Consider the following 23,729-nt stretch of genomic DNA (forward strand, 5'->3'; position numbering starts at 1 on the left):
ATGTTCTTTTGAGCTACATTGAAGCCAGTCTTGAATCATAAGCAAGACACATCATTTGTGTTGCTCATTTTAATTACCAGGAAAAAACAGAACAGGTAGCGCTGACTAGATAAATAAAACAAAATCACAATGAGAGACCATGGGTGTGGATATTAACTACACATAAGGGGCTGCCTAAAATACAACAACTGACCCCCTGGTCAGAACAATGACAAAGAAAAAAGAATGTGTTTTTGATAGGCGCCTGCTGGTAAAAAGGATATATGTATACCAAACCAGTTGGAAGACCAGGATTTCGTACGTCACGAAACGCGTTAGGGTGGGAGGAACTAGGATTCCTGTCAGCAGTGAACTTGCTGTGACTGCAGTGGTGAGGAGTCTGTCAGACCTGTCGGTTACAAACCGGAACGTAGCCGAGTGGGGGGAGAGACTCAGACACACCAAACCGGATGAGACAAGCAGTGAGAGAGCACATCTCAGCCGGAGCAGGCACAGGAGTTATTCCACAAGCTGCGGACGGCATCCTCGTGTCGTTTTGAATCACATGTATTCATGTGAGTACATGTGAGTAGTATTTTAACTTGTTCATGTGTTGCAGGCTTGTTTTAGCCGATCTGTTAGGCTTGTTGAAGCCGTTTTTAATAAATTTGTGACTCCCTTTTGCAATTGTTCACTCTCCTTCTCTGGGGGCTCGTGGAGTTCGGGTGATTCTGGGAATCACGAAATTCCAAGGGATTAAGGAAGTACCCGGGGGATTCGTGGTACATACGGACGTTAAAAGGAATAAAGCACAGATTGTCTCCACTGTACCCTGAAGGAGACACTCCTGTAAGTGGACTCAGTCTGCACTGGGAAAGTTACATGTAAGGGGTTAACATCAGTAATCAGTAGTACTGCGCAATGGTGTACCCTTCTATCATTTCCAGGTGAATTGGAAAGTAGCAGCAGTGAAGAAAAACTACAGCCATCCACTTCAAGTTTTGGACTCTGGGACATTCTCTAAAGACTGGTTTTGTTTCTTATGGACACAGTGGTTTTCTAAGCGCCAGGTATCCTTATTTCATCATTTAAACTTGATGTGTTAGTAATGGTTTTTTACTTATTGCAATACCGATGCTGTAGTTGAATGATGATATTTATTTAAAATACAACCTAGTTTGTGAACTTCAAAACAATGGTGATTTATTGTCTATTACAAAGCATCAGTTTTTGTGCACATATCTGGCAGAGACTTGGTCACATGCTGTATCTCCGGTGAGGGTCATGGTACCATCCACTCACAGGTCATCTGTATATGTAGCGTTTACAAAAGGATGCATGTGGAAACTGACAGTAGTAAGGTAGCCATGTGGTTTAAGCAGTTGCCTGAGGTCTGTGTAATCCCCATACTGTCTGATTAGAATAAACACTTGTTCCTAGAATGGACATTTCTTTCATTTCATGTATATTCTGCCTACGTACTGTATGGGCTTAGTATGTACTGCGGACCTCATCCTAAATATACACAATGCTGAGGTTGAACTCTGAGGATGTACTGTATGTCTTTTCAAACAAAACTATTGTGCAACTATTTGGATCCTTAGGAAAGAGAAAAGGCATGGACATTATATATTGTATATGGAAATCATTTATTTTTATACTAAGCTTTTGGAAGTAAAACTTTATATTCTTAATAGGAATATTTCAGCGCTCAACAGAACATGAGATGGATCAAATTAAATTCCTCAACAATTCCCCAGCCCCGAATGCACTTTTGCAAACATTTGCTACTCCAATGAATATTTAATTTTGTTTATGTTATAAGCAAGCACATAAGTGTCCTCACATACAGTTAATGATTTTGTCATTCAATAGGCATTGTGCATGGACAGAAGAAAGAAAATAAAGAGGCATTCATTGATTATACATTTTTTGGAAAGGTCCTGTTGGACATTGTAAAGGAAGTAATCCTAATAATAAATATATATTTTTATGTTACTCTCCTATGTAAATATTAATCTGCCAGATTTAGATCATTAAACCTCCCTCTCCTTGCGCGCTATAACAAACCCAAGGTGTTCATAATCTACTAAATCACAGCCCTTTCTGCTGGGGAGCACATCCATATTCTCAATGACGTACCCTGCATCACTGAGAGCCTCTCTTAAAAACTTCTTATCATATGGCAGAATAAAGAACCTGTGCTCACCAATCATATAATATGTCATATTTAACCCCCCAAAGAGTAACAGGTGACCCCCAATCTTCAGTAGTGATGTTATTTTTCTTAGGTTGCTCCGGTAAGCTTCCTTGTCTCTGCTAATATGGTTTAGGCACCAAAGGCTGAGCACACAGTCCACTTGTGGCAAGACGACAGGGTCTAGAGGATTGTCTTTAGCAACATCCCATTTTACAACCTGTTTGACGGCTCTTCTTACTTTATCTTCCTTTACCTGCCAATCCTCTCTGAAATTATAAATAAAATACTATTATTGGTGTCTGAATACATATATATGTGAAAGTCAAATGATTGACAACAAATCTCTATTAAGTATGTTGCACATTGTCATACAATGCACATGGAATCCCTTTCACAATAGCAGAATATTCAATTTAAGGAAATGTGGACCTTTATCTCATTACTAGCTGAAGCATGTGCTATTTGTATCAGCAGATCTCAACAATACATATCCCCATTATTCCTTTATATGTATCACCTTAACTCCCATAATTCCCATGACATGGACATTGCAGCTTTCTGTAGGAATAACCTGTGTTACTTTAGATCAAGAATGAAAATGTAAATCATTGGAGTCGCTCACAGACGGCTGGTTTTGCAGCATGTTTAGCATTACAAGGTCTATTCCAAGATCAGAAAGATAGGGACAAAACCAGTGAAAATACTACACCTGATTTATCATAGAAGAAATCCCATTGATAACTATAATGCAGTTTCTTGTCCTCCTCTCACAGCCTAGAGACTTTGATAAATTACCCTATTTGACACTGTTGCTAGATTTCTTACCACAATATACCCACACAAGTAACAATGAACAACTATAAACCATTATCCACAGTGGGAACTATCTAAATTACAATATAATGTAATTTTTTCACTCTACTTTTGTGTTTTTCAATATATTTTCAGCAGCAAAACCACAAACATCAATCTAAACCGCAGAGAAACCCAGAGATTTCCTTTTGCTTTGGACTTTAATTCCGTGGTTAATGCTGTAAAGACTGAGACATACAGTATAATAGGCTGGATTTATAGGAAGATAAAAACAAATTTCCTGTGCACAGTTCTGTGCCGTCTGTAAATACATTGGTGTCCCATCGTCACTTACAATGCGTGTTATAAACATACTGTTTGTATAAATCTAACTGCTGAATATCACTGGTTATGTGCTCAGTGCTTTACATAGTGAGCAAACAGACACTAGACTATACATAATTATAATTGTGTGTAATTAAAAGTGTGTGTGTGATACAAGCACTTGGTATAAAATAGAAACACTGGGAGAGACTAATCTCTACCTGAAGAATAAATAATGTACAGCAAGTGGACACTACAAGATAATGACACTTAATTAGGTTAAAGGGGAATGACCAGGAGCAAGGAGCTTATTCTATATGTAAAGGACAGTTAGAACATTTCCGAGCTGCTAAACGAGCTGTTGACAAGATGGGACATGAAGACGGGGAGAGAAGATCACTGGCACATACAGGTGTTATTTGTCTTGTGATAATGTAGTTGGAAATATGTTACCTGTTGCCTTCTAGTTCACAAAGAGCCTTTGCTGCATATGACCAATCAGCAGCTCCTGGATCCTTTTTAAGCCATTTCTCAAATTCCTGTATATTTGGCTCAGTAGTTTCTAGCACAATAATCTCTTTGAAGATATCACTGGCTGATAAGAGCTGGTAAATATTTGGGCCAGCGGAGATATCAATCATTGTGTCTCCTCTCACACGCCCTGCACCAACAGTTAGAAAGAATTAAATACACTTTTATTATATTGAACAAGCATTTATGGTACTGAAAAAAAAACTTTCTATTACCCAATACAGTAAAAAAAAAAAAAAAAAAAATTTCATGCTGCAGGTAATAAAAATATGAGTATGTATATCTAAATGACACATTATCTGTGTTATATTTTATCTCACTGAAAACTACATATGTTGATAAATATTTCAGGGAAGACAACGTCTTTTTTACATAATGTACTTTTTCCTTTTATTTAGAAAAGATGTCTTTATATATAACCCCATTGGTATTTAATTACTTAATGTGTGTGTGTGTGTGTGTGTGTGTGTGTGTGTGTGTGTGTGTGTGTGTGTGTGTGTGTGTATATATATATATATATATATATATATATATATATATATACAGTCATGTGAAAAAGAAAGTACACCCTCTTTGAATTCCATGGTTTTACATATCAGGGCATAATTATAATCATCTGTTCCTTAGCAGGTCTTAAAATTAGGTAAATACAACCTCAGATGAACAACAACACATGACATATAACACCATGTCATGATTTATTTAACAAAAATAAAGCCAAAATGGAGAAGTCATGTGTAAAAAACTAAGTACACCTTGTGATTCAATACAGTAGCTTGTAGAACCACCTTTATCAGCAATAACTTGAAGTAATCATTTTCTGTATGACTTTATCAGTCTCTCACATTGTTGTGGAGGAATTTTGGCCCACTCTTCTTTACAACGTTGCTTCAGTTCATTGAGGTTTGTGGGCATTTGTTTATGCACAGCTCCCTTAAGTTCCAGCCACAGCATTTCAATCGGGTTGAGGTCAGAACTTTGATTGGGTCATTGCAACACCTTGATTCTTTGCTTTTTCAGCCATTCTGTTGTAGATTTGCTGATGTGCTTGGATCATTGTCCTGTTGCATGACCCAATTTCGGCTAAGCTTTAGCTGTCGTATAGATGGCCTTACATTTGACTCTAGAATACTTTGGTATACAGAGGAGTTCATGGTCGACTTAATGACTGCAAGGTTCCCAGGTCCTGTGGCTGCAAAATCAAGCCGAAATCATCACCCCTCCACCACTGTGCTTGATTTTCGTCAAATGTGGCGCTGTGCATTATGGCCAAACATCTCCACTTTGGTCTTGTCTGTCCAAAGGACATTGTTCCAGAAGTCTTGTGGTTTGTTCAGATGCAACTCTGCAAACCTAAGTTGTACTGCCATGTTCTTGATAAAGAGAAGAGGCTTTCTACTTGCAACCCTTCCAAACAAACCATTCTTGTTCAGTCGTTTTCTAATTGTACTGTCATGAACTGTAACATTTAACATGCTAACTGAGGCCTCTAGATTCTGAGATGTAACTCTTGGGTATTTTGCAATTTCTCTCAAGCTTGCACGGTCTGACCTTGGGGTGAATTTGCTGGGATGTCCACTCCTGGAAAGATTGGCAACTGTCTTGAATGTTTTCCACTTTTGAATAATCTTTCTCACTGTAAAATGACGGACTTAAAATTGTTTGGAAATGGCCTTATAACCCTTCCCAGATTGATGGGCAGCAACAATTGCTTCTCTAAGATCATTGCTGATGTCTTTCCTCCTTGGCATTGTGTTAACACACACATGAATGCTCCAGACCAGCAAACTGCTAAAACTTCGGCTTTTATAGAGGTGGTCACACTTGCTGATGATCAATTAATCAAGGGCATTTGATTAGCCGCACCTGTCTGCTACTTAGCATCTTAATTCCTATGGAAGCAGTAAGTTTTTCACACATAGCTTCTTTATTTTGGCTTTATTTCTGTTAAATAAATCATGACATGGTGTAATATGTTATGTGTTAAGTTCATCTGAGGTTGTATTTACCTATTTTTTTTAGATCTGCTAAGGAACAGATGATTGTTATTATTTCTTGATATGTAAAACCATGGAATTCAAAGAGGGTGTACTTTCTTTTACACATGACAGTGTATATATATATATACACAGTGGTTGACAAATCACCAAAAAATCTACTCGCCATACAAAAAAATCTACTCGCCACCTAGTACCAAACGTGTGCTGCTTGGGCCAATATTTACTCGCAAGGGGGTTAAATCCACTCGCCCGGGGTGAGCAAATGTATAGGTTTGTCGAACACTGTTATATATATATATATATATATATTGTGATGCCGACACCACATTGCAGACTCTTTTATCCCAAATGAGGCAGGAAACACTGTACTTTCTAAGCAGGGGTTTATTTACAGGGATAAATCATATGAATAGGCCCACCGTCCTTTTGAGAAAAACCAAATAATAAAATCAAATCCTATTTCCATTAGGAAAGCTAACTACACATTTCAGCAGCAACCCTTACTAACCCGGGTGGATAGCTAAGCTCATTCCACCCCCAAACAGATATTATTGCCCAGCACATAAAGTCTCTGAATACCAAAAATAAGGGTTTAGCTTATCTGTAAGTCCAACCGGCGATGTCACTGCTTCAGCACAGCTCTCTCAGCAGTGTCTCTCAGACTTCTTTTACCAGCCTCCATTAGCTGGGGAGTTCCTCTGTCTCATCCCTTCTCTGGGAAAAACTGTCTCACAGTGCCTTGCTGCTTCCATGATTTTAAGGCACTTCCTGATTAATTAGCCAGCAGGTGACCAGCCAAGCCAGAGATGATTAACTCTATGAGAGCTGCAAAATCCTATAACTGCACTATTCAGCCCCTAGAGGATAGCGATGGCACCACATATCCCTCCCCCCAGCGAAACATTATCCTGTGAGCGGCCTGTGCACTATTACTGTGCACCCATTTCTCTGTCCGACATCGGCCCTTCCCTCCCCCCTTTTTTTTCTTGCCTTCCAATTTAGGCATTTCCTTTTTTGGGTAATTACCAGGCCATCTGGGCCTGAAGACTGGTACCTCACTATCTCCTTGTCTTGTGCCATCTTTGCGGTCTTTCTCCTCTTACGATCACGGGCACACTTCCGTCTCATTCGTGGCTGTCTCTTCACAGTGACTGTCCTCATGGCAAGGAATCCATTTTGGGTCCCCTGGGCACTGCAGTATGACTGGATTCCCACTGTGCTTCTTCACAGCACCTTGGTCTTCCCATTCTGTGCCTTGTGGAAAGTAGACTGTAGTACTGCAACGGTATTGTAGTCATTCTTCCTTGAGCGCCTCACTTGCCTAGGCAGTTCAAGCTTTGTCATCTTATTTTCCAACTGAGCGGTGTCCCCAGTTCTCACGGTACCGTTGTCTTCACAGGCTTTCGTTCCTGTGGGATACAGACACTTGGGCTGGGCCAATACCTTATTCTTCAACTTCAGCTGAGAAACCACCTGTTGGGCAGCAGTAGAGTCCAACATAGCCTCATGCTCAGTCTTTAGGGCCTCGAGTATCTTGTCCAGGTCACGCTTTTGTTTCTCTGCCACCTGGCGGTCAGCACGCTCAGACTCCAGGTCCTTCCTCAGGTCTTGAAGCTGTCCTTCTGCATTTCTTTTTTCACTATGTGCAGCTGCCAGTTCATCTTCTTTGGCGTTGAGTCGCGACTCCACATCTGCCAGCTGGTTCAGCGCAAGGTTTAAATCTGTTTCTTTTCCTCTATTTCTGACCTGCAACTGTCGGTGCTCCTCCCAGACCTTGTCCAGCTCCAGCTGCAGTCGGGCCTTCTCATTGGCCGTGTGGTCCAGCAACTTGCGGGTATCGGTCATCTTGGTTTCATAGCGCAATGTCAGGCAAGCCACCTGACGGGCGTTCACCACTGCCCTCTTGGCGAGCTGTATTTGTCGCTCAGCAATCTGCGTCTGCAGCTCTTCAATTTGGTCCTGCAAGTCCCCTCTCAGGGCCCTCACCTCTTCACGGTGCTTGCTCTGGGCTTGCGTCAGCGTCTCCTTCATCTTTTGGAGCTCTGCAGTTTTTGTCGCCAGTATCGCCGCTGCTTCTGTTTTCCAGGCCTCTTTCTCCTTGGCGTACTGACTCATGGAGATGGAGTTGCCTCTCTGTTTCTCCAGCTCCTGCTCCAGTCTCTGGACCTTCTCGCGCTCCCTCTCATATAGAGTCACCTGGCATCTAAGCTCCGCTCCCAGCGATGCTCTTGTGGCGCACAGCGTGGCCCTCAGCTTCTCATGCTGTTTTGTGGGGACATACTGGGTACTCAGCCTTTCGCGTAGCACTCGCTGCTTCTCCTTGGTTGCTTGCAGACGTGTACGTAGCCCTTGCAGCTGGCTCTGCCATGGGTCCGCTGCTTGTGTGTGCTGCTCCAGAGAGACACATTGCACCCTCTCTGGTTCGCTCAGCTCTCTGCACACGGTTGTAGCGGCAGCCTCTGTCATCTCTAGGCGTGTCGTCGTTCCCGCGACTATTGCGCCAAACGCTCTGGGCTGTAGCTCATCTCGGGTCTTGTGTAGGGACATCGTCATCTGTTGCAAACTCTGCTTTAACATAGCAACATTCTCATCATGGCTCCGCTGTAACTTCGGCTTTAAAGTAGCAATACTGGGCACACATTCTCTCTCATCATCACCGTTATCAAGCTGCCTGAAGGGACAGTCTTTGGTGTGTTTCCGCTTTTCACACCAAAAACATCCCGGGTGCAGTTCCTTTTTTGGGACCACGCCAGGATACTCATTCCTGAAAGGACATTGTTTTGTGTGGCCAGGCATATTACACATAAAACATATTGTATCCTCCATTTTCTACCTTCAGGTGTATTCTTCACCTTGAACTACTGGAGGAGCTATTTCATTTACACACAGCACTTGCTAGCTGCAAATTTACTCGCTTCAGAAAAAAATTGGTTTTCTGCTTGAGTTCAGTACCTTTAAATCTTCTGACCCCTGGGTGCTATTGCATCCACACTTCACACATTCTCTGTGCATGCTGTAAGAACAACTGGTCCTACACATTGGGACAAACTTTGCTTGCTTTCCACTTCAGTTGGGCAGCCATTTTAAATCCCCGCATTAATCTTCAAACCCACAGTTTCCACTGCTTCTGTCTTAGGGACTGCCCGCATTCTCCACCAATTGTGATGCCGACACCACATTGCAGACTCTTTTATCCCAAATGAGGCAGGAAACACTGTACTTTCTAAGCAGGGGTTTATTTACAGGGATAAATCATATGAATAGGCCCACCGTCCTTTTGAGAAAAACCAAATAATAAAATCAAATCCTATTTCCATTAGGAAAGCTAACTACACATTTCAGCAGCAACCCTTACTAACCCGGGTGGATAGCTAAGCACATTCCACCCCCAAACAGATATTATTGCCCAGCACATAAAGTCTCTGAATACCAAAAATAAGGGTTTAGCTTATCTGTAAGTCCAACCGGCGATGTCACTGCTTCAGCACAGCTCTCTCAGCAGTGTCTCTCAGACTTCTTTTACCAGCCTCCATTAGCTGGGGAGTTCCTCTGTCTCATCCCTTCTCTGGGAAAAACTGTCTCACAGTGCCTTGCTGCTTCCATGATTTTAAGGCACTTCTTGATTAATTAGCCAGCAGGTGACCAGCTAAACCAGAGAGGATTAACTCTATGAGAGCTGCAAAATCCTATAACTGCACTATTCAGCCCCTAGAGGATAGCGATGGCACCACAATATATATATACAGTGTGTGTGTGTGTGTGTGTGGGTGTATGTATATATATATATATATATATATATATATATATATATATATATATATATACATACAGTCATGTGAAAAAGAAAGTACACCCTCTTTGAATTCCATGGTTTTACATATCAGGGCATGATTATAATCATCTGTTCCTTAGCAGGTCTTAAAATTAGGTAAATACAACCTCAGTTGAACAACAACACATGACATATAACACCATGTCATGATTTATTTAACAAAAATAAAGCCAAAATGGAGAAGTCATGTGTAAAAAACTAAGTACACCTTGTGATTCAATACAGTAGCTTGTAGAACCACCTTTATCAGCAATAACTTGAAGTAATCATTTTCTGTATGACTTTATCAGTCTCTCACATTGTTGTGGAGGAATTTTGGCCCACTCTTCTTTACAACGTTGCTTCAGTTCATTGAGGTTTGTGGGCATTTGTTTATGCACAGCTCCCTTAAGTTCCAGCCACAGCATTTCAATCGGGTTGAGGTCAGAACTTTGATTGGGTCATTGCAACACCTTGATTCTTTGCTTTTTCAGCCATTCTGTTGTAGATTTGCTGATGTGCTTGGATCATTGTCCTGTTGCATGACCCAATTTCGGCTAAGCTTTAGCTGTCGTATAGATGGCCTTACATTTGACTCTAGAATACTTTGGTATACAGAGGAGTTCATGGTCGACTTAATGACTGCAAGGTTCCCAGGTCCTGTGGCTGCAAAATCAAGCCGAAATCATCACCCCTCCACCACTGTGCTTGATTTTCGTCAAATGTGGCGCTGTGCATTATGGCCAAACATCTCCACTTTGGTCTTGTCTGTCCAAAGGACATTGTTCCAGAAGTCTTGTGGTTTGTTCAGATGCAACTCTGCAAACCTAAGTTGTATTGCCATGTTCTTGATAAAGAGAAGAGGCTTTCTACTTGCAACCCTTCCAAACAAACCATTCTTGTTCAGTCGTTTTCTAATTGTACTGTCATGAACTGTAACATTTAACATGCTAACTGAGGCCTCTAGATTCTGAGATGTAACTCTTGGGTATTTTGCAATTTCTCTCAAGCTTGCACGGTCTGACCTTGGGGTGAATTTGCTGGGATGTCCACTCCTGGAAAGATTGGCAACTGTCTTGAATGTTTTCCACTTTTGAATAATCTTTCTCACTGTAAAATGACGGACTTAAAATTTTTGGAAATGGCCTTATAACCCTTCCCAGATTGATGGGCAGCAACAATTGCTTCTCTAAGATCATTGCTGATGTCTTTCCTCCTTGGCATTGTGTTAACACACACATGAATGCTCCAGACCAGCAAACTGCTAAAACTTCGGCTTTTATAGAGGTGGTCACACTTGCTGATGATCAATTAATCAAGGGCATTTGATTAGCCGCACCTGTCTGCTACTTAGCATCTTAATTCCTATGGAAGCAGTAAGTTTTTCACACATAGCTTCTTTATTTTGGCTTTATTTCTGTTAAATAAATCATGACATGGTGTAATATGTTATGTGTTAAGTTCATCTGAGGTTGTATTTACCTATTTTTTTTAGATCTGCTAAGGAACAGATGATTGTTATTATTTCTTGATATGTAAAACCATGGAATTCAAAGAGGGTGTACTTTCTTTTACACATGACAGTGTATATATATATATACACAGTGGTTGACAAATCACCAAAAAATCTACTCGCCATACAAAAAAATCTACTCGCCACCTAGTACCAAACGTGTGCTGCTTGGGCCAATATTTACTCGCAAGGGGGTTAAATCCACTCGCCCGGGGTGAGCAAATGTATAGGTTTGTCGAACACTGTTATATATATATATATATATATTGTGATGCCGACACCACATTGCAGACTCTTTTATCCCAAATGAGGCAGGAAACACTGTACTTTCTAAGCAGGGGTTTATTTACAGGGATAATTCATATGAATAGGCCCACCGTCCTTTTGAGAAAAACCAAATAATAAAATCAAATCCTATTTCCATTAGGAAAGCTAACTACACATTTCAGCAGCAACCCTTACTAACCCGGGTGGATAGCTAAGCTCATTCCACCCCCAAACAGATATTATTGCCCAGCACATAAAGTCTCTGAATACCAAAAATAAGGGTTTAGCTTATCTGTAAGTCCAACCGGCGATGTCACTGCTTCAGCACAGCTCTCTCAGCAGTGTCTCTCAGACTTCTTTTACCAGCCTCCATTAGCTGGGGAGTTCCTCTGTCTCATCCCTTCTCTGGGAAAAACTGTATCACAGTGCCTTGCTGCTTCCATGATTTTAAGGCACTTCCTGATTAATTAGCCAGCAGGTGACCAGCCAAGCCAGAGATGATTAACTCTATGAGAGCTGCAAAATCCTATAACTGCACTATTCAGCCCCTAGAGGATAGCGATGGCACCACATATCCCTCCCCCCAGCGAAACATTATCCTGTGAGCGGCCTGTGCACTATTACTGTGCACCCATTTCTCTGTCCGACATCGGCCCTTCCCTCCCCCCTTTTTTTTTCTTGCCTTCCAATTTAGGCATTTCCTTTTTGGGGTAATTACCAGGCCATCTGGGCCTGAAGACTGGTACCTCACTATCTCCTTGTCTTGTGCCATCTGTGCGGTCTTTCTCCTCTTACGATCACGGGCACACTTCCGTCTCATTCGTGGCTGTCTCTTCACAGTGACTGTCCTCATGGCAAGGAATCCACTTTGGGTCCCCTGGGCACTGCAGTATGACTGGATTCCCACTGTGCTTCTTCACAGCACCTTGGTCTTCCCATTCTGTGCCTTGTGGAAAGTAGACTGTAGTACTGCAACGGTATTGTAGTCATTCTTCCTTGAGCGCCTCACTTGCCTAGGCAGTTCAAGCTTTGTCATCTTATTTTCCAACTGAGCGGTGTCCCCAGTTCTCACGGTACCGTTGTCTTCACAGGCTTTCGTTCCTGTGGGATACAGACACTTGGGCTGGGCCAATACCTTATTCTTCAACTTCAGCTGAGAAACCACCTGTTGGGCAGCAGTAGAGTCCAACATAGCCTCATGCTCAGTCTTTAGGGCCTCGAGTATCTTGTCCAGGTCTCGCTTTTGTTTCTCTGCCACCTGGCGGTCAGCACGCTCAGACTCCAGGTCCTTCCTCAGGTCTTAAAGCTGTCCTTCTGCATTTCTTTTTTCACTATGTGCAGCTGCCAGTTCATCTTCTTTGGCGTTGAGTCGCGACTCCACATCTGCCAGCTGGTTCAGCGCAAGGTTTAAATCTGTTTCTTTTCCTCTATTTCTGACCTGCAACTGTCGGTGCTCCTCCCAGACCTTGTCCAGCTCCAGCTGCAGTCGGGCCTTCTCATTGGCCGTGTGGTCCAGCAACTTGCGGGTATCAGTCATCTTGGTTTCATAGCGCAATGTCAGGCAAGCCACCTGACGGGCGGTCACCACTGCCCTCTTGGCGAGCTGTATTTGTCGCTCAGCAATCTGCGTCTGCAGCTCTTCAATTTGGTCCTGCAAGTCCCCTCTCAGGGCCATCACCTCTTCACGGTGCTTGCTCTGGGCTTGCGTCAGCGTCTCCTTCATCTTTTGGAGCTCTGCAGTTTTTGTCGCCAGTATCGCCGCTGCTTCTGTTTTCCAGGCCTCTTTCTCCTTGGCGTACTGACTCATGGAGATGGAGTTGCCTCTCTGTTTCTCCAGCTCCTGCTCCAGTCTCTGGACCTTCTCGCGCTCCCTCTCATATAGAGTCACCTGGCATCTAAGCTCCGCTCCCAGCGATGCTCTTGTGGCGCACAGCGTGGCCCTCAGCTTCTCATGCTGTTTTGTGGGGACATACTGGGTACTCAGCCTTTCGCGTAGCACTCGCTGCTTCTCCTTGGTTGCTTGCAGACGTGTACGTAGCCCTTGCAGCTGGCTCTGCCATGGGTCCACTGCTTGTGTGTGCTGCTCCAGAGAGACACATTGCACCCTCTCTGGTTCGCTCAGCTCTCTGCACACGGTGGTAGTGGCAGCCTCTGTCATCTCTAGGCGTGTCGTCGTTCCCGCGACTTTTGCGACAAACGCTCTGGGCTGTAGCTCATCTCGGGTCTTGTGTAGGGACATCGTCATCTGTTGCAAACTCTGCTTTAACATAGCAACATTCTCATCATGGCTCCGCTGTAACTTCGGCTTTAAAGTAGCAATACTGGGCACACATTCTCTCTCATCATCACCGTTATCAAGCTGCCTGAAGGGACAGTCTTTGGTGTGTTTCCGCTTTTCACACCAAAAACATCCCGGGTGCAGTTCCTTTTTTGGGACCACGCCAGGATACTCATTCCTGAAAGGACATTGTTTTGTGTGGCCAGGCATATTACACATAAAACATATTGTATCCTCCATTTTCTACCTTCAGGTGTATTCTTCACCTTGAACTACTGGAGGAGCTATTTCATTTACACACAGCACTTGCTAGCTGCAAATTTACTCGCTTCAGAAAAAAATTGGTTTTCTGCTTGAGTTCAGTACCTTTAAATCTTCTGACCCCTGGGTGCTATTGCATCCACACTTCACACATTCTCTGTGCATGCTGTAAGAACAACTGGTCCTACACATTGGGACAAACTTTGCTTGCTTTCCACTTCAGTTGGGCAGCCATTTTAAATCCCCGCATTAATCTTCAAACCCACAGTTTCCACTGCTTCTGTCTTAGGGACTGCCCGCATTCTCCACCAATTGTGATGCCGACACCACATTGCAGACTCTTTTATCCCAAATGAGGCAGGAAACACTGTACTTTCTAAGCAGGGGTTTATTTACAGGGATAAATCATATGAATAGGCCCACCGTCCTTTTGAGAAAAACCAAATAATAAAATCAAATCCTATTTCCATTAGGAAAGCTAACTACACATTTCAGCAGCAACCCTTACTAACCCGGGTGGATAGCTAAGCTCATTCCACCCCCAAACAGATATTATTGCCCAGCACATAAAGTCTCTGAATACCAAAAATAAGGGTTTAGCTTATCTGTAAGTCCAACCGGCGATGTCACTGCTTCAGCACAGCTCTCTCAGCAGTGTCTCTCAGACTTCTTTTACCAGCCTCCATTAGCTGGGGAGTTCCTCTGTCTCATCCCTTCTCTGGGAAAAACTGTCTCACAGTGCCTTGCTGCTTCCATGATTTTAAGGCACTTCTTGATTAATTAGCCAGCAGGTGACCAGCCAAACCAGAGAGGATTAACTCTATGAGAGCTGCAAAATCCTATAACTGCACTATTCAGCCCCTAGAGGATAGCGATGGCACCACAATATATATATATATATATATATATATATATATATATATATATATATATATATATATATATTATACAGTGGTTGACAAATCACCAAAAAATCTACTCGCCACACAAAAAAAATCTACTCGCCACCTAGTACCAAACGTGTGCTGCTTGGGCCAATATTTACTCGCCCGGGGGTTAAATCCACTCGCCCGGGGCGAGCAAATGTATAGGTTTGTCGAACAATGTATATATATATATATATATATATATATATATATATATATATATATATATATATATATATATATATATATATACCATTTGCAAGTAAATAAGTTTTGGTGCTTGTAGACGGACGTTCACAGAGGTAGACAATTGGAGACTTTATAAGGTGAAATTATATCGAGGCTTTATTGTGCCTTTTCCTTAACATTAGGAAACCATCCAAACAAGGGGGAAACAAAGCTTCTATTCACTTGGGAGTACTTCTAGTGAAATACTATGCAATTTCACAACTCCCTTAGTTAAGCATGTCTCCCAGCCCCAAACACATAGCATGAAATGAACAGATATAAAAAGTCTTGTAATAAAAGTCTTATCTGTTCCTTGTGGTTTGGAGGGGAAATCTTCTCTGTTCCTGGTTCAGCTCCCTTCCCTCAGGGTGTGTCAGCATTCAGGTTTAGAAGTTTTCCATGTGTCTTGAAAGCAGCTATGCTGTGTCTACTGGCAGAGCTCAAGACAGGTTGTGAGAGTAAAGACAATCTTTGCTCTCTCTCCCATGTTCAGCTCAGGTATGAGCTAAGGAGACTCCCTTCCTGTCTCAACAGACAGGCTTTTTGTAAGCAATCTATATCAGGCAGGTGGTGTTTATTAATTGACTACCAGCAGTTAACCACCACACTGCTAGATTAAACCATTCACAGACATGTTTCAACCTTAATGGATATCATCATTGGTTGTTCTTCTGGCTTTGCATTTTCAAGACTGTAGGGTTTACCATCACATTTTAAGTGATAGTAAAAGGTGAAATAAAAGGTGACACATTTTGTGCTCATTTGCATGTCATTTCCCCCGAATCCCTTGCTGCAGTGGAAGCGCTGTATGCTGGGTTATAATGGGGAAAGGCAAATTTGCAGGCATTGATACCCTGAATGAACATGCTAGCACTTATCTAGACAAAATTCTCCGGCCTTATGTGACAAGCCTCCCATCCCACACGGAAGATACTACGGATATCTTGAGAAAAATTGACGGTATACAGATCACTAAGAGCACATTCTTGGCATCATTAGATGTAGAATCACTGTATACTAGCATACTGCATCCTGTGGGGCTGGCAGCAGTGTCACATTTTTTAAGGGCTAGTAGTTTGGAACATCAAGAGCATAGTAAATTTATACTAGAACACTTAGATTTTGTGTTAAAACACAATTATTTTCTGTTTAAAGGTACATTTTACCACCAGCTACAAGGAACGGCCATGGGCACGACCTGCGCGCCCACATACGCCAATATCTATCTGGGGTGGTGGGAGGAGACTAAAGTTTTCACCCCAGAAATGTATACAAACAAACAGCACGTCGAACTGTGGTCGCTCTACATTGACGACATGCTGTGTCTGTGGAGTGGGACATTAGAGGAGTTCAATTACTAAGTAGAGACTATGAACTGAAACAATCATAATCTATGACTAACCAGTGAAATTAACCAAGACAGGATACAGTATCTTTCCTGGACTTGGATATTTTCAAAGATGATCAAGGTAGCCTGCAATCTACGGTTCATACAAAGGCCACGGCTACCAACAACCTACTGTTATTCTCAAGCCATCACCCAAAACCACAGATAGAGGGAATTCCCGATGGCCAGTTTCTAAAGGTCAAAAAGAACTGCTCAACAACAGAAGACTTTGAAAAAACGTCAAATGTAATGAGCAAGAGATTCCTAAGCCGGGGTTACAGCAAAACCTGTGTCAATAGGCTTACAAACGTGCAAAAAAATCTGACAGGAATGCTTTACTGTATGGTAAAAAGAAAATCGAACAGAGTAAGCCCAGTTCAATTAGAATCATTGGCACATACAGTAAACAATAGAGATAAGTTAAGCAAGTGATCAACAAGCACTGGCATATTCTCTTGGAGGATGAGATATATAAAAAAGTGCTTAAAAAAACTCCCTCAATCACTTATAGACGACCGAGAAATCTGTCAGATGCACTGGTTCACAGACACTGTAAGACACCAACAACAGCAACGTAGCTGACTAATAGTACAGAAGGCACCTTTCAATGTGGTGCCTTCAAAGCCTGTAGGTTTATAAATCCTAATAAAAGTTTCTAAAATTATAGACAGCGGGAGCATCATATGTATTTACGGTGATTGCTCATTACCAGCCACTGGTCATATGGCATAATATATGGTACCATCCATTACATGCATGCACCTTCCATTTACCTGTTAGCCCCTAGCCACAGACACAGGCTCATATGGTTCTATAATGCCATTACATATGTTTAATCACTGTAGCATTGGTGTACACACCTGAAGTCTGACTTCTAGATAGAAGTATACATACCAACACCTACAGTTCATTAGTCAAGAAACTTATTTTCTTTGTAGGTTCTGTCTGGTGATTATTCCAAACTACATTTGGTTTAGAGGATATGTCTAGGAGTAACGTTACCAAGAGCGCTCATGTTAGGTTTTAAATGAGATTTCTTTGTCATTTCACGTTAATTCTAATAAAAGTTATTTATTTTTATTCATTAGAGCAGTGTGCATCAAATAGGGTACCTTTCTATCTCATGCCTTTTTTACCCACCATAACTTAAAACGTGATGTTATATATATATATAAATAAAATTTGTTTTGGGAAATCCAGTTTTCGAGTCTCAAAAAGTCAGACTGAAGTACGTGTTCAAGGTAGGAGAGGCTATGGTTGTGTGCATATAAGATTGTGTCATCTGCATACATGTGTATTGAAGCTTCCTTACAAGCTGTGAGAATATCATTAATGAACACTGAGAAGAGTAGGGGCCCCAGGACAGAGCCTTGCGGGATGCCACAGGTGATATCCAGGGGGTTGGAGTTAGAGCCTGAGATGGACACAGTCTGCAGCACACTCAATAGAAAAAGGATTATTTAATCTCAATAAATCATCAGGCAATCATAAAAACTCCAGAGCGACACGTATGTTTCAGACCACAAGGTCTTTTCTCAAAGACCTTCTGGTCTGAAAAGTACGTCGCTCTGGAGTTTTGGTGATTGCCTGATGATTTATTGAGATTAAATAATCCTTTTGATTATTGACTTGTGTGTGTGTATTGACTTGAATTTTAATTATTAGTTAGATAAAATGATTAGTAAATACATTTTTATATTAGTGTAATAAATATGCAATCATTTCCTTTATATAAAAATATCAATCTGTCTCCACAAATGTATTCTATTATAACAATAAATATACAAACCTGAAGAGAACGTGTCATGCAATTTTTTCAAAGGGAATCCCATGCATTCATCTATCAAGGGAAAGTTTTCATCACAGAAGTATGTCTCTGCAAATGCTTTTGGATTAAATTCTTTGTGATGATAATGTTTGAGGAGACTGGAATCCATTGCAAGTCTTTGGTGCAATCTTTCTGCTGCCTCTGATGTGATGTTGGATCTCTTGAATGTACTTTTATGTCCATCACACGGGTCATGAAAACTGATATTAACATACAGAACTTTATTTGAACACAATGATTCTTACAGTATGTCACATATTAACACTTCCAGGGCGGTCTTATAAGATTTTACAATATACTCAAATGCATTTCTCATTGTCAGTACTGCAAATATTAATTAAGACCTTGATGAGCTGCAGTGTGTTTAATACATTTCACATTAATCCCAGGGATATAATTAAATCTTGCAGATGTTACATCATGGGATGAAGCTTCTGAGCTCTGTAAATTTCAGGAGCACACAGAAGTTCATTAAATACCTGTCACAAGTTACACAATCCCACCATCATCCTCTGTGCATTTCTTACCCATCTGATTAATGTTTCAGGTCTTACATTATACATTACACAAACCGTATTCGCTCATCATAGGCAACCTCCTAATTTTAGTAGTAGCTGGAATGTCTATATCTCTCGGTTTTAGCTTCCAGCCAAAAGCAACATGTCTGCAATATGGAGTGTTTTCGATGTAGCCAGGTCCCCTCTAGGTCTGACATTTTCCACCCTTTATCTCCGGGTAGCCAATAGGGCTGCAGCAAACACCTGCAATGATATAGATACATTTTCGTGCACTGAGCCCACGCTAGTCAGTTGGAGCTTGGACACAGATAGGTTAGGTTGTGTGTGCAGGGCGTTTGTGGCCCCCGCATTAAGCCAAAGGCCCCGTAGGCCCCAGATAGACCCCTACTCCTATAACAAGCTTGTGGCTGCTACAGGGACAGGCCCCCTTAGGTAGAGACACTGCCCCATTGCTGCGTGAGTTCATAGACACAGTTACAGTACTAAGCTGCGCAACCCTGAAGATAGTGGTCTGAGACCAGATCCCTTCTCAAGGCATCAGGGCCGCCAACAGAAATCGTGGGGCCCAGGACAAACATTTTGAGCAGCCCCCCTGTGTCGGCAGTATTGCCATCACTCATCACGGCTGACATCGCTGGATCGGCGGATCCTATCGTTCCTCCAGTCGGCGCACCCAGGTGCTGGAGCACCGGGCAGGTACCTATATCTGTAAAGTGCACCAACCAAGTACACACAGCATAGTGGCAGCGCTGACCACATATAAGGGGTGGGAGTTGCATACCTGTGGACACCAATGGTGGTTGTGTGCCCGAGGGCCCCATCAGGTACTGTGGGCATGGTGTGGGGTACGCAGTGGTGGGATAAGGCCTTGCGTGGTGAAGGTTTAGCTGTAACCAGTAGCATTATTATTTTCATTATCTGTTGTTTATCTATGTTTTATAGTAAAGTTTATCATTATAATCTGTGTGTTATTATTATTTGTTCCTGCATGAGGTTATCCCACCTAGTTAGGATCCCGTGCAGATGGAGGCACTGTCACCTATCGAATCCGATACACCCCAGGCAGAGGTAGTGGTTCAGGCCTCCTGTGATCCACAGGTAACGCACCACACACACACCGTAGACGCCTTATCTCCCAGGGGGTGGGGGAAAGTGTGCTACATTTGGAGGCGCTGCTAAGAGTAATCAGGACAGGCTTTCAGCAAAGCCAAACTGGAAGAGTAAAATATATACTTCCAGAGCAAGTGTTGGAGAGAGAGGGAGTCTAGGTGTAGTCAGGGTGTCCCTGAACCTCGCTCAGCATGACCTAAGACTTGCCTAAAGAGTTGAACAGAGTTGGAAGCTGAGCTATAGCTGTTCTACTGTCCCGGCCAGCTTTATTCTAAAGCTTGCCGGGTGTATCGCGGGCTGATAGCGGGGCTTTTCTCCGCATAAAACGGAGTTTCCCGCGCAGCGTCCGCTTCAATAGATAAGCGCTAATGGAGCTTACTATTGAAAGCGCCCGAGGCGCGGGAAAATCATCCGAAAACGCCGAAGATAGCCGCGCGCCGCCCCCATTTTTTTTTAAACTGCGGCGGCAGCCGTATTAGTTTTAAGACGGGCGAAACTGTAGTCCCTTGAGGCGAGTGATCGAAGGATGCCTGAAGGAAGTATACTGGGTAACGTGGGTCAGCAACTTCTGGAGAGGGTCTGCGGTACTAGCAGCCAAAAGTAGGTGATGCCCCAGAGTTGCGGGGGAGAAGACTCCCAAAAGCACTTCTAGCCGGTAGCCAGTCTATCACCACAGAACACTTGCATGGACTGTCATCGTGTACAGTGTACAGAAAAAGAGTTTTGCCTAGCCTGGGGTATGCTGAATTATCACTGGTTAGAGGCTGAAATGGAATGTAGGGTTTACAGAAGAGGGACATCCCTTCCAAACAGTGAGGGTCGTGCTATTGTAAAAAACGTGGGTTCAACAAAGATGGCGGCTACTTTATGTGATAGTGCCCCGCGGGGCACTAAGAAGCTAAGATGGTGGTTCCCGCCGGGTTTTAATGGCGCGCATGCTGCGTGCATTCAGGCTGCAAGAAAGCTGTGTGCAAAGATTTGGCCGGGTTTGGCGCGAAAGCCAACACCCTGCCTGAAGGAAGGAAGTGGCGCGAAAGCAGGAGCCGCGCCCCCCTGTAGTGTGACTGGCCCCAAGAAGAGTCCACGTCATGCAGAGATTGTATTGTAGTGTATGTCTTTATTTATATAGCGCCATTAATGTACATAGCGCTTCACAGTAGTAATACATGGGGTAATTAAATAAATAACAGATAATATAAATAACAGATCATGGGAATAAGTGCTTTAGACATAAAAGTAACATTAAGGAAGAGGAATCCATGCCCCGAGGAGCTTACAGTCTAGTTGGTAGGTAGGGAGATCGTACAAAGACAGTAGGAGGAAGTTCTGGTAAGTGCGTCTGCAGGGGGCCAAGCTTATGTATCATGTGTTCAGAATATCCACAGTGCTATTCATATGCTTCTTTAAGCAAGTGTGTCTTAAGGTGGTTCTTAATGGTGGATAGAGAGGGTACAAGTTGGGTACTTAGGGGAAGGGCATTCCAGAGGTGTGGGGCAGTCAGTGAAAAAGGTTTAAGGCGGGAGAGGGCTTTAGATACAAAGGGGGTAAAAAGAAGACATCCTTGAGAAGAACACAAGAGTCTGGATGGTGCACAACGAGAAATTAGGGCAGAGATGTAAGGAGGGGCAGAAGAGTGTAAAGCTTTAAAAGTGAGGTGAAGAATGGAGTGTGAGATGCGGGATTTGATCGGAAGCCAGGAGAGGGATTTCATGAGGGGAAATGCTGAGACAGATCTAGGAAAGAGTAGAGTGACTCTGGCAGCAGCGTTTAGGATAAATTGTAGGGGAGATAGGTGAGAGGCAGGAAGGCCGGACAGCAGGAGGTTACAGTAATCAAGACGGGAGAGAATGAGGGCCTGAGTAAGAGTTTTAGCAGTTGAGCAACAGAGGAAAGGGCGTATCTTAGTTATATTGCGGAGGAAAAAGCGACATGTTTAAGAAATGTTATGAAGGTGAGAGGCGAATGTGAGAGAGGAGTCGAGTGTGACCCCTAGGCAGCGTGCTAGTGCTGCTTGGGCAGAGATGCCGAGTACCCCTCCTCTAAGCTCTACCAGAGGGTGGGAGCATGATGAGAGCCTATTACGAGGTACTACATGAGCAAAAGTAGGAGCCAGATATGAGCTTCCACACCTTCAGTCAAGTAGAACTGGTGATCAATACAGGGCACATTGTTGAGCTCCAATGTTATCCACGATACCTACAGCTAGCAGTATGGCAACGTGCCATGTCAACACTTACCAACTCCCAGGAGGCTCCCTGGTGGTGGGGGTTGGAAGGCCGAGAATATCTCAGGTGTCTGTGTCTGCAATGGACATGAGCCAAGCACAACAGCACGGTGTCCGCAGTGCGGGATCTTATACTTATGGCCAGTAGAGCCCTTTCCAACCGTCGTGGCTCCTACGGATTTCCCGCAAGCAACCTTGACGGAGGCGTAGAATTTGGAGGTGGATGTCAGCCTGGGCCCGGTGTCCCAGAGCTGAGTTCCGCAGCGGAGAATGTGCTGCCTGAATTCGAAGAAGAGAAGGTGACTACCCAAGAGAGAGGGGAATCGCTGCTGATGGTGGTGGCAGAACGTGCCCAACGTCTCCATCAAAAGTGAGGGACCACGCTGTCGCTCCCCTGTGGAGATGTCCCTGCCTGCCTCGTCGGACATCGAGAGTGTCAATGTGTCATCGGTGGTGATGCGCCTACCGGCAGACAACTATGTGCCGACCTGTGTGAACCACTTACCTGTGATGTTGAGCAGCTGTCTGGTGATCCCCAAACAGTAGGCGCTGGTACGGCCTGAACCGCGCAAAAGTCCCACGGCCGTGGCGATACCCAGGGTGACGGAGATGGGACCCGAGACTGCTACATAGGAGGAGGCACATCCTGAGCCTGGGGAACGGTACAGAACCACCACCCCCTTACTCCCACCAGGTGAAGCAAGAATAGGCCGGTGAGAGAGAACATCCTGCGGCCTGCCGATGTGTACCCGCGATCCTGCAGTGCCACCGCCGCCACTTCCGGTGCAGCAAACAGCCGATGACGTACTTCCGGTGTGGGACCTGGACCAATAACGGGACTCCGCGTCGTCGACGGATGACGACGTTACATCCGGTTCCACCAGCGGAGTGAACCGGAAGAGTGTGGCGATCGTACACTAAATAAATACATTTTAATACTAGTGTACATGAGCAGAGAGTCTCCGGATCTGAACCACATTGGTTTCAGGTCGAGGACCCCCTACTTCAGGAGATATAGGCCCCTTTATGCTGTGCTGGTATCCCCTGCACTTTAAAGTTCCCGCGTCACGTGACCGGGACATTTAAATGCTGCAGGGGATACCGGCACCCCATAAAGGGGCCTATATCTCCTGAAGTAGGGGGTCATCGAGGCTGAAACCAATGCAGTTCAGCTCAGGAGACCCCCTGCACATCTACACTAGTATTTAAACACACATAACAATAAGCAATAATTTATTACCGTAGCGGCTATACGCTATGGTAATGAAGCTGCTTTAATGTATTTTTAATAATAGTGTGCGGGAGCAGGGGGTCCCCTGAGCTGAACCGCATTGATTTCTGCCTCAGAGACCCCCTGCTTCCCGAGTTACAGGCCCCGGTATGGGGCATCGGAGGCCAATGTCGCCGCCATCTTTATAGCGTCCAAGACGCCACGTGGGCTCTATAGAGATCTCGCCCGCACTGGCACCAATGCCCCAAACCGGGGCCTGTAACTCGGGAAGCAGGGGGTCTCTGAGGCAGAAATCAATGGGGTTCAGCTCAGGGGACCCCC

General features: G+C 43.6%; 1 protein-coding gene across 1 annotated transcript; it reads right to left on the reverse strand.

The window, feature by feature from the left end:
* Positions 1–1,195: 1,195 nt before the first annotated feature.
* On the reverse strand, positions 1,196–22,605 carry LOC142498038 (nicotinamide N-methyltransferase-like). The gene is made up of 4 exons (XM_075606546.1): positions 22,191–22,605; positions 18,287–18,544; positions 3,749–3,956; positions 1,196–2,445 (listed from the first exon to the last, which is right to left on the reverse strand). The coding sequence occupies exons 1-4, from the start codon at positions 22,603–22,605 to the stop codon at positions 2,016–2,018; spliced, it is 1,311 nt and encodes a 436-aa protein (XP_075462661.1). The 3' UTR covers positions 1,196–2,015.
* Positions 22,606–23,729: the final 1,124 nt, after the last annotated feature.

The sequence above is a fragment of the Ascaphus truei genome, chromosome 6, assembly GCF_040206685.1.
Source record: "Ascaphus truei isolate aAscTru1 chromosome 6, aAscTru1.hap1, whole genome shotgun sequence".
Lineage (NCBI taxonomy): Eukaryota > Metazoa > Chordata > Amphibia > Anura > Ascaphidae > Ascaphus > Ascaphus truei.

What these genes read in the sequence shown, in the direction of transcription:
- LOC142498038 (XM_075606546.1), bottom strand. Translation starts at nt 22,605, where the DNA reads ATGTCCGACGAGGCAGGCAGGGACATCTCCACAGGGGAGCGACAGCGT. An exon ending in AGGGAGCCTCCTGGGAGTTG is followed by an intron (nt 18,545 to 22,190) that starts GTAAGTGTTGAC and finishes GTTCAAATAAAG; the next exon opens with TTCTGTATGTTAATATCAGT. An exon ending in GCATGACACGTTCTCTTCAG is followed by an intron (nt 3,957 to 18,286) that starts GTTTGTATATTT and finishes CTGTTGGTGCAG; the next exon opens with GGCGTGTGAGAGGAGACACA.